Source organism: Pempheris klunzingeri, chromosome 4 (assembly GCF_042242105.1).
Source record: "Pempheris klunzingeri isolate RE-2024b chromosome 4, fPemKlu1.hap1, whole genome shotgun sequence".
Lineage (NCBI taxonomy): Eukaryota > Metazoa > Chordata > Actinopteri > Acropomatiformes > Pempheridae > Pempheris > Pempheris klunzingeri.
The window spans coordinates 28352083-28366381 of NC_092015.1; the positions used below are offsets into that span (position 1 = coordinate 28352083).

The 14299-nt window shown below is 43.9% G+C and overlaps 2 protein-coding genes across 3 annotated transcripts in view; both read left to right on the top strand.

Annotated features, from left to right (window-relative positions):
• The window catches only part of LOC139200507 (carotenoid-cleaving dioxygenase, mitochondrial-like), a 34495-nt gene extending 23880 nt beyond the window's left edge, over nt 1–10615 (top strand). Inside the window, exon 13 of the mRNA XM_070829813.1 lies at nt 10606–10615. The gene's annotated coding sequence lies outside the window, so the exon portion shown is untranslated. The remainder of the gene's footprint in view (nt 1–10605) is intronic.
• The window catches only part of sorl1 (sortilin-related receptor, L(DLR class) A repeats containing), a 78871-nt gene that overhangs the window by 9349 nt on the left and 55223 nt on the right, over nt 1–14299 (top strand). For both annotated transcript variants that reach the window (XM_070829810.1, XM_070829811.1), the window contains exons 2-5: nt 7276–7392; nt 8505–8639; nt 11033–11194; nt 11982–12049. In XM_070829810.1, coding sequence (XP_070685911.1) covers nt 7276–7392; nt 8505–8639; nt 11033–11194; nt 11982–12049 — 482 coding nt within the window. The remainder of the gene's footprint in view (nt 1–7275; nt 7393–8504; nt 8640–11032; nt 11195–11981; nt 12050–14299) is intronic.

Consider the following 14299-nt stretch of genomic DNA (forward strand, 5'->3'; position numbering starts at 1 on the left):
AGCTGTGGATCGTGGTCATGGTTCTCCTGGCCGCAGTTCTCTGGCTTCCATTAATCACTGCGGACGGTCGGCCGCCACTTTTTACTGATATTAGATTAGTTGTGTTATTATTATTCATATATATATATATATATATCTATAGATATATCTATATCTATAGATCTATATATCTATCTATGTCTATATATCTATATAGATATAGATAGATAGATAGATAGATATATAACATATGTTTCATGTTTTCCCATATTGCTCATTATTAGTCATATTCCTATTATTATTTTTATTATCCTATTATTATTTTGGTTGTTGTTTGTTGTGAACCTCCACCCAACACAGATCTCGACAGAAATCCGCCCCCCCCCCATCTGAGCCTGGTTCTGTTCCAGGTTTCTTCCTGTTAAAGGGGAGTTCTTCCTCCACTGTTTCCTAATATAATATCTGATGCTGCTCATGTGGGGATTCTTGAATCCTTAATGTTGAATTCCTGACTCGTTGGGTCTCTCTCTCCATGAAAGAGTTTGGTCTAGACCTGCTCTTCATGGAAAGCGTCTTGAGATGACGCTTAGTGAGGATGAGTGTGCTTACATTCTGTGTCTGTCCCATCGTGGCTCATCTGTCAGCTACAACAGAGCTTTGGAAGCTAAAGGGACATTTGATATCATCTTATACTGCAGTAAAGTGGGCTAACTGATTTTAGTGCTCGGCCCAGTTACATACATACATTGTCAGTTATTATTTGTTCATGGGATTATGTGGAGACAGAAGCTCTGAGCCTGTGTAGAGGAAGCACTGTTTAACTTGGCTTTAAAGGAACCACTTAATGGCTTCTAAAAGTCTCAATGGCCTTTTTCCAAATTACCTCTCTGGCACTTTTACCTGTTTTTGGGGGACTCAGTGGATCTGGAGCCACTTTTGCTATTTTCACCTATGCTGACAACTAAACAAAAAAAAATATCTGTTGCAAGAAACAAGAAAAATATCTAACAGTCAATTGATTCATGAGTATTGGAATCTGAGAGTCTCAGCGTCGTGAATGCAATAGTGGGAGTCCTTAAAGACGGACAAGAACGTCTTCGTAAGTCCCCGTTCTGGACCAACCAGCTGGTGGGAGCGTTGAAACTGGAGTTTAATTGTATTGCATTGTTTTGTATTTCGGAAATTAGCGATTTGCTATGAGATTATTAGATTATCGTTTGCTGTAAGGTTGTAGCCGACTGTTCAGGTCGTTTTAGAGAAGTGCTGGAGCGACTGCGTGGTCGTTTGATCACCAGTATGGAGGATGTAGTTTGTGTTGCTGTTCTACTGTGCTGCATTGTATAGAGATATTTTGTCCACCCCATTTATATCAATCAATGAAGGTGAGACATTTCCTGAACTCTTGAGGTATTTTTTGCACTCGGCAGCTGTTAATGTTTGACCCAAATGTGCTGTGAATGTCCCGTTGTTATGGGACACTAAAGCTAAATAGCTCCATATTTATGGATCCCTGGTATCAACCAGTGAAGGACAACTGGAGTCCACTTTATTATTTGGGCAGTGCGGTGTCTTTTTCAACAGTTACAGACTGCACGCTTGGAGGCCAGACAGTATCACACCAGTGTTTATGTGTACCTTTTAAAGGTGATGTCAGTATTGAATTTAAAGGGGAACACAGTGAAGTCTGTGTCCAGGGCTTCCACTGTGTGAAAAAGCCTTTAATGTCTCCAGAATAAGCTTTGTGAAGTCTGATAAATGTCCTCAAGTGATGCCACTTAAGTCTGCGACAGTTTGGACCCACTCTACATCTCGGTTTAGTCTCCATGTACCAATAATGTAAGGTACTTTGTGGTTCAGCCAAGTAGTTGTTTGCATTGCATCAAGTATTTTAGCATGGCTGTAGCAGCTCAGACAATAAAGCTTGCTCCCCTCGCCACAGAGGGAGTGGGGAACTATTAAGATGGCGATAAACTCTGTCTTCCAGTCTGCCGCCTCTGAAGGTCTGACTGAGGCTGAGACTGAGGACCGACCCCCCCGCCCCTCCTGTTCTCTGCTCTCTGACTTGTTTGCTGTGTTCACTGAATCCTGTCTGCTCGGTCAGGTATGAAGGGTTTTCACAAGATAGCTTCTGGTGAGAGAATGCATTATAGATGTGAGTTTGAGAGAGAGACAAAAGCCTTGCCGACTGTCTTGGATGCGCTTGACTCCACCGCCATCCCTCCAACCCCCCCCCCCCCACTCCCAAGTGACCACAAAGCTGTCAGAGAGATTGATGGACGGGAGCAGATAAGGAACACCTCTCCACCACTTATAAAGGCACCTCTGGACTGCCCGCCATGTTACAGTGCAGGAAACAAAACAGCACAGGCAACATGCTAAATAGGGAATATACCATGACCACTGCTGGACTCTGGTTGGCCTCGAGGTGTGCTTTATTTTCAGACGAATGCATGGCTCAGACACAGCAGCTTCATCGCTGTGCTGAATTATTTGCATAAATGGGAGGTGTCGCTTTTCAGCTGCTACCAGGCTCCAGCTTCTCCTCCTTGTTAAGATAGTAACGTAGTGATGATGCAGGATGACAAAGATGGTGTTTCTATGTGAACAGCTATCACCAACGCTGGTGCGTGGCAATGATAAAGCATCTATTCGAGTGTATTCTTCATTGCCTGATCAAACAGTGCTTTGTATTTATCTCTCTGTATTGCTCAAATATGATAAATTATCTAAAAATATTATGCACCTTTTCAGACTTACTTCTTCATCCCTCATATTTTTATTATTTCAAGCCCCACTTTGATACATTTATTGTAAGCTTTTTTTTTTAGCAATAGTCATGCAGTATGTTTGCATTCAGTAATCACCTCTCTAGATAGATAGTTTCTGTTGTTAATGGTGGAGTCCCCCAGTCTTGCACCAGATTAAAATAACCTACATGTGTAGAAGAGATTCACAGAAAACAATAAATAAATGTGCTGTAGCATTGAGAATTGAATCTTATGGGTAATAGCTTCCTTAGCCTGCATACCAACATGGCTGCTGCAGTCGAATTGGAGCTAATGCAACATTTCCTGCTGCTTCTGCATCACATTAAAGTTCAACTTGCAAAACCACAGTATAGTTTTTTGTTTATGATGCACGCACAGGAAGAACTAATTGTATTCATCGCTGAGGTTAGCACGGATTGAAGCGATTAAATCTCTCAGTTCACAGTTTGTGTAGCTGCACTGCAAACAGATACAGGTACAGGTTGACACATTAGCTGCTAAACATATCATTGGTCTCAATTTGATGGTGTGATTTTTAACACTGCAGGAGCTGCAGTGTTAAACACACTCACCCATATCACCAGAAACCACAGGTGTGTCATCTTTAACCAAAAGGTTCTTGTTATGGCTTGTAATATTAAAAAGCTGCATGAAAGTTCATTGCAGACTGCCACAATGGTGCATTTATGTTCAGTCATATCCATAGGAAAAATGAGGCCCCATGAGCAGTCAGCTGCAGAATTCAGCAAAGTCTTTCTCCCTGTTCCAGACACAGATCACTCCAGACAAATTCTCAACTGGTGGTACAAACTGTAGCTGGAAATGTGGGAGGTATCAGTAATGATGAGCTGCTCAGTGCGCAGTGTGTTTTAAATTTTAAATGGACCACAAAAATGTTGTGAAGGGGAGTTTCCTTGGTCAGAGTCTACGAAAAAGGGATGCTGTTGGTCTAATGTGCAACTATCTGAGCATGCATGGAAGAAACTTCACACATTGTGTGCTTGTGAAGAAGGTCATGAAAAGGTCTGAGTGGAGCGTGAAGGGGAGCTGTGAGCCAAACCACATAGTCTGTTCTCTGCAGGCTCAGAGTGGCACTTTATGGAACTTATAACAAAGACTCTGTGTTGTGTAAGAAGATTACAGGGAGGTTTTTTTTTTTTTTTTTTGGTACACAAACACTCAACTTTATGGTGGAGATGGTCCACATTTAGTGATGTAGCAGCCTCTATTTTAAGCCACTACCTGTGAACAGGGCAGCGATCATCTAAGGATGGAGCCTCACAGTGTTAACTCTCATGCTGCAAATAACTGCAACCTGGCAAATTGTTTTTATCTTCACAGTCATCATCATTCTCTAGATTCAGCTGTGTCAGTCTGTGGAGCCGCTGGCACCCTTTTGGCCCGCTCGCACCGCAGCCAATGAGGCCTAAAATGCAGAGATTTACTGCTGCGACACCTCAGCCTGAGAGACAGCCCTGGCTTTTACTGAGGCGGCCCTGAGGGAGGCAGACTGAGGAAGATGGAGAGAAGGAGGAGGAGGAGGAGCAGGAGGCTGATGACTAAAGCAAGAGATGGAAAAGCAAGTTGTGTATCACTGAGGCTGGCTGCCTGACAGCGGCTCATAGTCGTCCCTTTGTTGGGAGTTACATGAGGAAAAGGTTAAACTTGTGTCTTGGTGGCGACACACAGTCTGGCCCTGCAGGATGTTGGCTTTGCTGTTTTCTGGCGACGACTTCAACATCGCGCCAAAGGAAATGTCCACACTTGGGTTGTCTTATGCTTGCATATCATCAGTCTCTGATGTGCGATGCTTTCAAGGGGGGGCTCTCTCGTGATAAAGTGATTTTCCAAGAATCACCCACACCCTTAACCAAAACACAGTGCGTGCTGTTGCTGCATTGCCTTATAGATTTCTGAGGCCTCTGTGGGTGGTGATATTAACGTCTCTGCCTTTTCTTCGACGTGTTTCTCCTTTTGTTGAATGTGGGTGCAGAATGGTGAATACGAACCCTGATGTTAACAACATAACAGCAATTCCCGCTGCACTGCCAGCAGCTGCTCTTAACTGCTGAAATGTGTCAGGCTGAATATTTGATTAAACTCCAGTTCCTCATGCTTTCACAATGCAGCGTTTCGGCACAGTCATCCACATCGTCGTTGAGATCGTAGAAGTTGCATATCAGCATATCAGAAGTGGGTCGAGGGTTGCTTCAGATCAAAGCTGACGGGGCTAGCAAAGATATTTGTTCTTCACTGCACAGTGGCAGACGCTAGGAAAGTGCAGAAAAGGCCTTTGAAGCAAAAAAAAGACCCTTTCAGGAGCCTGCCTCCTCACAGAATCATCAATAAAAGATAAGGGAAGGAAAGCAGCATGGATGGTGAGGCAGTGACAATGAAAAAGATGAAATAGCCCATTTCTTTTCATTGATCTATGTGCCCTGTGGGAGGTGCTCTGAGTGGGGGGACTGGTATGTGTTACAGCAAGTCCATGTGCTACCGACCCTATACATGGACACGCACACGTTGTCAGAGCTTGATCAGCCAGGTGTTTATATGGTTAAAGGGCTGTCCATGTTCTGGATTTGTCCTATTGTCAGCTTAACTCACAAAAAGACCAAAACCAACATTGAATCTAATCCTTCTAACAACTATTGTCTGTGTAGCTCATTCCTCTGAGCGCCGTCCAGAAACACAGCAGCACATCAGTGAGCCTCACTGTGGCACGGGCTGACATCTTCCTCCATCGCCTTGTGCACACATACGTTTAGTTTGATTCAGTCCCACACACACACACACACACACACACACACACACACACACCTAATGTGTATTCATCCACAGCAGAAACATTATTTTTTCCTGTTTGCTAAAAACTGCAGCTGTTTTGACAAAATACTATTATTATTTGTGACACTTTTCTAAAAGTTGAGCATCCTTAACATCCACGAATGAGCTTGGGGTTGAGTGACAAAGACGGCCTCAGAAAGACTAACTAGACTAACTAGAGCTGCAACAAATAGTTCAAAGTTTGAAGCTTTGCAGTGAACGATGCATCAGTGGCTCACCGAGCCTGTGTTTACCAGAGGGTCCACGCTCCATCTCCATCGGTGACGCTTCAAGAACAAAGCCCAGTTTAACCCCTCTTGTATGTATGCTGTATTTCTGCAGAGGTTAATGAGAGTGGAGCTACTGGACCAGAGAACCAGAAGAAAGAGCTGAATGATGCTGCATTGTGTAAAGAGCCGAGCTGCAGTCGGGTTGTTATTCTGTTTGTCACTATGAGAGACATTTTTTACATTACAGCTAGTGTTTGATGAGTTGCCTTAGCAGCTTTAACCTCGTTGCTCATTGAACTATTCAGAGTGTGTACACAACCATAGTCCGTTTGGCTATGAGTTTTTAAATACTCTGACAGATACAGGCTCTGCAGCGGGAGGTTATCTCCGGTCGTTGTCTTGTGTGTTTGCATACCTGGAAGACTTGTCATGAGGCGTTCAGGGCCGATTCAGCGCGTCTGTTTGTAACTTCCTCCATTGTGTTAGTCTGACAGTTGGGCCACTGGAGAAACAGAGTGGGTGCGTCTTTAGTTTCAAAATGGAAAGCAGTGAAATGAGCTTGACGAGGTGCCTGGGTCTAAATCATTACAGATCTCCAAGCTTTATGGCTGAGGTTTTACTGTGAACACACCAGTCACTGCTACCTGCTGTAGCCTCAGATTCAAGCCATGTGTTGAGCCGATGAGACGTCTAAATCTATTCTGGTGACTGTCAGGCTAATGTGTTGTACTCGTCCTTCTTCCTAAGACTGAAACATATTGAGCGATAATAACAACGTGCAAAATCGCACATCTCGTTTTTCTTCGTCAGCGGCTTCATCCTCACACCAAGGGGGGGGGTATGTGTTACATCACAGCCTAGCACAGCACTGATTAAACAGTCAGCAAGTAAATGAAGACGTCTTTCCCTTTACAACTGGAAGCAGGAACATCTAGCGTGCTAGGCTCACTGTCTCCCAGTCAGAAAGGGGGGGCTGGCTAGCCTAGCTTGCTGCAGCTGTGGTGGAGGCAGTGGGTCGCTCTGGACCCTCAGCAGTCCCTTCAGGACTCTGTGATTCCAATGGAGGGACGCTCAGAGAGCTCAAATCACAGCTGGGGAGCAAACAACGTACTACCAGATGTTTGGGTAGCTCTATGCAATAATGCCTAATATATTGTATAATGATATATGGTATTATAATAATGCGTAAATCATTTCATGTAAAAAAATATATATATTTTTGTTACAATTCTGACTAATTGGATGCACAATTCAAAACACCAAGAAGGTATATACAGATTTGTTGTTATTGCATGTATCTGTGACTTTAAGATTTAAATTTTAATGACATTGACCCTTTAATGCTGCTGTTTGGTGCATTTGTGTTTTTCGCACTGACTCAGTATCTCCACAGTTTAATTTTACATGAGTAAAAGGCTGCCTGCCTTTTTTCCCTGTGGTGCATCTTTAGTTGAACCTGTTTTGTCCTGCAGGCCAACCTGAACGACTCTCATAACCAGATGGTGGTCCACTGGGCCGGGGAGAAGAGCAATGTCATCGTAGCGTTGGCCCGAGACAGCGCAGGAGCCACCGGGCCCAAAACCAGCTCTGTGAGTACATCTGAACACGTCCACACACAAGAGCGGTAGGAAAGCCCCAGGTGGTTTATCCGCCTCACCACTCCTAATCTCTCTTCGTTATTAAAACTTAGTCACTAAGTTGCCTCAGTAAATCGACAGTGTGGCAGAAGGTGTGTGCGCTCACACTTGTCTAACATGTTTCTGATTGTTGAGCCACAGATTAAACCGTCCATCTGCTTCCATCACTCACTCACTCACACGCAGTTAGTACACAGTTACTGAACGTTGCATGTCTCTTATCTTATCTTCTTGCTTTCTGTTTCCAATTCTTGCCAGCCGAGCTGCTGCACACTTCAGCTTTCAGAGCTTGAAAAAAAGGGAAGTTTAGAGACAGAAACTCTCTTCAAAGGTTTACTGATGAGGGTTTTTAAGGCCAACAACAAGACAAGAGAAATATTTAATCCAGATTTTCATGCCAAAAAAGTTCCATAAATATACAGAAGTCCAATGTTTGATCAGTATTGATCGATAAAAAACAACAATTAAACTTCATCCTCTAAAAAAATCGATAAAACCCAGTGGACAAATCTGATTTTAAACTTGGGGCCAACATCTGGGGGCTGCTAACCCATTGAACAGTTAACGCTCAACTCTTCTCACGGAGCTCTAATTGGAGCATGAGGACTTTAAATTGATATTTTTAATTACACTTTATCTCACATTTACACCCACAACTGTGGAGCCAAATGTTGTGTGAGATTCGACTTTTAGACATCTCCTGTGGGATGTTTTTTTTTTAATCCTTGTAGTTAATTACTACTCTATTCCAAAATGAAATCATTCCATTAATCTGCCTCAGTTTATTTGCTTGCCCAGAAGGACTCATGGAATCAAATATACATCAGAGCTTAACAATTTGAGTATAAATATAATTTTTTTAGACTTCTCAGTGCTGTTTTTATTTCAGCTGTGATGCCGTTGTGTTCGTTTGAATTGCAAGTTCAACACATAAAAAACGATCAAGGAATTGAGCCCTAATGCACAGGCTGTAGTCCAAAGCCATGGTTTGTGCACAGTTATCGCGGAGCTCAAGGCGTAGTCGTGAGTTGTTGACTACTCCCTCTTGCCCTCTGTGTCTCCAGGTCTACGTGTCCTATGACTACGGGACCACCTTCACGCTCGTCTCTGAGAAGTTCCAGCTTTCAGGGGTCAAGGCCGCGGACGGCGGCAAGCAGGTCATCTCCCAGTTCTACCACAGCCCCGCTGACAACAGGAGGGTGAGTCACAGTCGGAGATACTTTCACACTAAGATGTGCAACACCGGCGCATGCTCCTTAAAACAAATGGAGGTAACTGCTGAATGCGAGGTTATGAGAATGAGGTGGAGACAGTAGGCGAGTCTCTGCAGACACCACTGGAATTATCATTTTATGTGCATGCAGAATGAACGCCTCTCACGCCGGGCACCGCCGGTGGGTCTGAAAATGAGATGTAGACGATCTGTGATTTCCTCCTGGGCTCTTAGTCACGTTTCTGTGTCCGAGGCACCTTTTTGCTTCGTCACGGAGCAAAGTAGATCCAGGAAGCGTCTCTGGTGTTTCACACTTTTTCCATTTTACAGTGAAGGAAGCCATTGTACCCTGGCTACTGTTTACGCATAAGGATTGTGATTATACTCCACCACACATGGAGATCTACCAGATTCAGCAGCCTATGCAGTTGTTTGGCCTTTGTTCTGACACTTTTCCACTTTTCCGGTCTGGGGCCTTTCTCAAGAAGTTAGTGGGAGCAGTTTGACTGAACTCCAGTAAAGAGCTCATCCTTCGAAGGAGGATTAAAGCTAATCCTAAAGGGGCATTTAGCTGATTTTCAACTTTGTGCCAATGCAGTGTTGGTAATAAATGCAAATGAGCGATGTTTAACTTTCCTCTCGTGTTGCCGGCTCTATGGCTGAGTTAATAGTAAAACAGCAGTAATAGTTTGGTTGATCAGTTATTTAATTGAACAGCAGCCGTAGAGGCAGTAAATGTCTGCTGGATGACCTCTAGAGCAAGGAGCTCTCAGTGCAGGCGGCCGGGGATGCAGATCTCAACAAAAATACTGTTTGAGAGTCGCTGTGAACTATTTGAAGGGTATTTAAATACTGACAGCTCTGCTGTCGCGGGAAGGTCGAGTGGATGAAATGGGACAAAGCAACCAAAAAAATATATTCTTAAAACAAGATGATAGTCGCATAAACTACTTGATTTAAAAAAAATAATAATAATTTCATGACTATTAGAATATTTGAAAATCACAACCCATTCCTACAGGCGACACTGTGATGGTACAAACTGATTGAAAATCTGCAAAGTGTCCCCATTCATTCACATTCATAGGCAGCAGCACAGGGACAATTAATGATCATCATCTGTGTCATCGTCACATACAGGATTTCATGTTTTACCAACTAGTTTGTGTGCCAGAGCAGCAGGGAGCGCAGCAGCGGACATTAAAGCTCAGTCCCTGCTTGTGGAGGGTGGGTCAGGGGGTCATTTGTCTGGCTCAGGTGGCGTCAGTACGAGATGGAGCACAGCAGAGGAGGAGGAGGGAGTGGATGAGAGGAGGCAGACAGAGATGAAGCGATGGTACTGGACAAATATAGGTTAGGCAGAGAGTACAAAGAGCAGGATCTTCTCTGGGAGTCTGCATTACATCAAAAAGCAGCAAAAGTCCCATGATCAAGTGAACAAAGCTTCACTGCGCATGCTGGCAGACACAAAACAAAAGAATAAAGATCTGTCATCATTTTTCACCTACTTCTAAATCAGACTTGTATCAAAAGTGATTTTTATTATTAAGTGTTTTTCTCTCCTTCTGAACGTGGTTCCCAAGCCCTGAATGTGAAACTAGAAGTACACAGATACCCGTGTTTGTTTTAATTAGTCTAACATGCAGGTTCTTCATATCATCCAGGTGAGTCAGCAGTTAGCAAACTAATCGGATAGAACCTCCGATTAGAGTTATTGTGCTCCATTTAGATACAAGAACGTCATAAAGACGAACAGAGATGAAGAAATCTTTTGAAATTAATGGATTGGTTCAGTCAATGTACACCTAATGCATTTGCTATCACTGTCTTATGAATGAATAACAATACAGCCTTTAGAAAAGGTTAACTCAGTGTGCATAATAATAATAGATCTTCTCAGTGCGTCTTGGTACACAGGTATTATTCAGTCGCCACTCCTCTGAACACTTGAGCAGCCTCCGGTCCCAGTGGGACTGAATTAGCGCAGATCCACTGTACAGTGACCGGTGAGCCACCACAACACTGCATCAGTGAAGCACCTGATTGTAGAGCAGACATGTGCTTGTGTTTTCTGCTGTACTGCGCCCTACTTACACTGAATGGAGCGATTATTGGGAATACAGCGACACAGCCCCTCAAAGCAGGCGGAGAAAAGTGGGATTAGCTCAGAACAATTACATAATCAAACTTTGTAATGGGGCTGGGGAGTGCATGCGTCGATGGAGCGCTGAATATCTGAGACTGTCTATATATTTCTGGATTTCCCTTTTTGAAATTGATTTTTACAAAATACATTCTATTATTTTAGTGCTGTGGTGAAATGCACCCAGGAGAGAGGTCTGATTTTTGTGTTTGAGTGTGTGTTCTCTTCTTCTTCAGTACCTTTTCGTAGACTCCACCAACAACTACCTGTGGAACACCTTTGACTTCTGTAAGAGCGTCCAGGGCTTCTCTCTGCCCTTCAAGCCGACGGACCTGCTGCTCCACAGCAGAAGAGCCAACCTGGTGCTCGGCTACGACAGCTCTCACCCAAACAAACAGGTAAACATCTCCTGCTGGCTCCACAGCAGCAGCAGCAGCAGCAGCTGGGCCGCTCGTTGTCTTGTGATCAAACCTAATGACACAAGCGTAAACAGAACAAAACTGATTCCGTTCGAGGTATTTGACCGTATGAAATGTGTGAAAGTCAACTTTGGCTCTTGCTGCTTCTCTTCCAGTGGTTCAAGCTGCACTTTTAGATACAAATACTTCTAAAACCACAATCAGAAGCAGGTTGATTGTAGTAAGTAAGTATGTTTTCACATTACAAGGAATTTGCCTTGGTGTGTTGGTGCCTAATCAAGAAACATAAATCTAAAATCTAGAAACTGTATTTACAACACAGGAACACGGAACATGAAGAAAAAATAGAACAAAATGTCAAAAGTCTGATGTTGCAACTACAAACATTTGACACACATTGACAGAATGTGCTGGAATGAGTTAATTCCTGTTGATCTCTTTATTTCCTTCTCACGTTGATCTGTGGGAAATGCTTGATGCTTACGATCCACTTGTCTGATACTTCATGTCCAGAACACGGTGACCAAGAGAACAGCCTACTGGTTACAGCGACGCTTTTCTGGTTTCCTTTTTCAAGCACAATAACACCAAACTGCTCTCCAGTGTTCTCCTTGTCACATGTGCAAGAGCCAAAACGAAGGAATGAGCTTGACCTACATTTTTACTGTTCACCATCCCCCTCTCCTCCTCTCGCTCTCTCTACCCTCCGCTCCCTTCCCCTCTTCCCTCTCCTCCTCCTCCTCCTCCTCTTCTCTCTCTCCTGTAGCTGTGGAAATCAGACGACTTCGGAGAGTCATGGGTGTTGATCCAAGAGCATGTGAAGACCTACTTTTGGTAAGACAGCCACCGTCTCGGCTCACAACCACTCCGGTGTGCCATGAAAGGGCGTAAATACTGTATGTGAGAAATGCTCTGAACTCTGTGCTGCATTCAGTGGTGCAGAGTGTGGAGGAAAGAGTAAACACAACATTCCAGAAATATGTTTATCATCAGCTTTCAATTACAAGCAAATGCTGTTCACACAGACTTCAGGGGGATAAAGTCTGCAGTGCTTAATTTGATTATGGCTGCATGCTTGCCACATAAGGATCTGAGATGACAACAAGCAGGTCGCCAAAAGCTTGGAGCGCCAGGAGTTTCATGTTGACAGTAATTCAGCAGGCCAGTGAGGCTGATGGAATAAAGGAATGGAATAGAAAAACAGAAAAAAGGACCCAAAAACATTCAGAGGTGATTCAGACACACACCTTAGTGTGAGCAGGGACGAATCATCAGCAGTACAACCGTCCAAATACAGCCAGGAACATGATTTATTTTTAACGACGTGGTGCCACCTATAAATTCAAACTTGTTTTGCCACGTTGAGCTTAAAGACGTGAAGGCAGCGAAGGTTTGAACACACTACCAGTGGTGACAGACTGCCATTGTCTTTTGGGAGGAGGATGCGAATGGGTTCATTATCTGAGCCGCTGAACAGGACCAGGCGTGAGGAGTGCTGACGTCCCTCGTGTTTACTTTCACTTCGTCAGGTGCTTTTCTGTATGTGCGCGGCCCTGTTCAGACCTGTCGTATTAACGGGTGTGAAGACGCTGAGATCCAGTCGCTCAGACCACATTTGCAGGTGATCTGGCCACATTCTTTTAGCAGTGTTCATGTGTCTGTCTCCTGGGCCACAGGGAGGGCCGCCTTCTCAACTGACATCCTGGCTCTGAGCGTAGCGTAGGCTGGTATCAAGGCAAAGTTGAGCTCACTATTAGAGCTAAAAGATATTGTTGAATAATCTCTGGAAACTCTCGAGCTGTGCATTAGAGATGTTTGTGGTGGAGCAATGTGTCCGCCCACTGAGCCCAATTAAGTGACTAGTGGATGTTCTATCTATTCCACGGCCCTGACACCCTGCGTCTCCACTCTCCGCCTGCCTGCTCACTAAAACTCTGCTCCATCAGAGTAGTTAACGCTACAGATCTGATTTGGATTGTGATATTAACGAGAACATAATCCTGAACAAAACACGATGCTGTGATCTCGTTGCATCGAGCACAGACTTGTAAAAGGGAGCTGCTGTCTGAGGAGATGAGACCTCCCTATTAAACTGATCTTTTTTTTTTTAAAGTTTAAAGCCTTTAAATAAAATGTTCACACTTTCATGAACGAAATGACGTAAGTGAGATCCGATCACAAGCGGGCCGGTGGAGACGCGCTCTGATGCCGGCTGGGAACAGACGCACTTCAAGCAGTCCAGCTGTGATCAGATCACCCAAGACGCATGTTAATGCCGCAGGTGTGAACGGGGCCGCTGTGTGGGAGCTGATGACAGCGAGCCGATACTCATTTTCATGGTATTGAAAATAGCCAGAATATGAGAATCATGTATTTGAATTGCTTACGTGTCTCACGGGGGCCGATAGCTCAAATGTGTGTGTGGTGTGTGTTTTATCATCTACGATGTTTGCTGTAGTTGTTAAGGATATTGTGGCTGCTGCAAATAATTGGTATGGGAAAACATTTGTTTGCTGCATCTGTTGTTGCCGCCATTAATGTTCTGCTCAGCGAGGGAATCTATAAAACACAGTCTTGGGTATATCTACTTAATTCATATAATGCGTGTGCGACAGTAAACCACAGTATAAAACAAATGCTGACTGCTCTACTGAAATAGATGGCCTGAAAAGTTGGCTTCAAATCTTAAGCCTTTCTCTGAAACATTAAATATCCAAGTTAAGTTTACATTCAACACTCAGATAAACTCAGTGTGTTTCATCAGGACTGTGCTGTGGTTTGATCACACACGTTGCTAAATCCTGATTGGTGCACTGAAGTTTGTGGCTTCCCCTTTTCCTCGTCGCACAACTTCGAACCAGTCAGAAAACGTGTTCAAATGTTAAAAAACCCAAGATTTGGCAGAGATCACGTTGGAATCCATCAGTCATAGTTATTCTGACTGACAGAATACGTTTTCACAGCCTTGAAAGTCACTTTTGCCTAATTAGCCGTGCAGTCTGCCATGATTCAGCGCTCCAGTTCATCTCCTGCAGACCCTGAGTGGCAGCTCCGAAGTTGAGTTGAAGCAAACTTTCTTAGCTT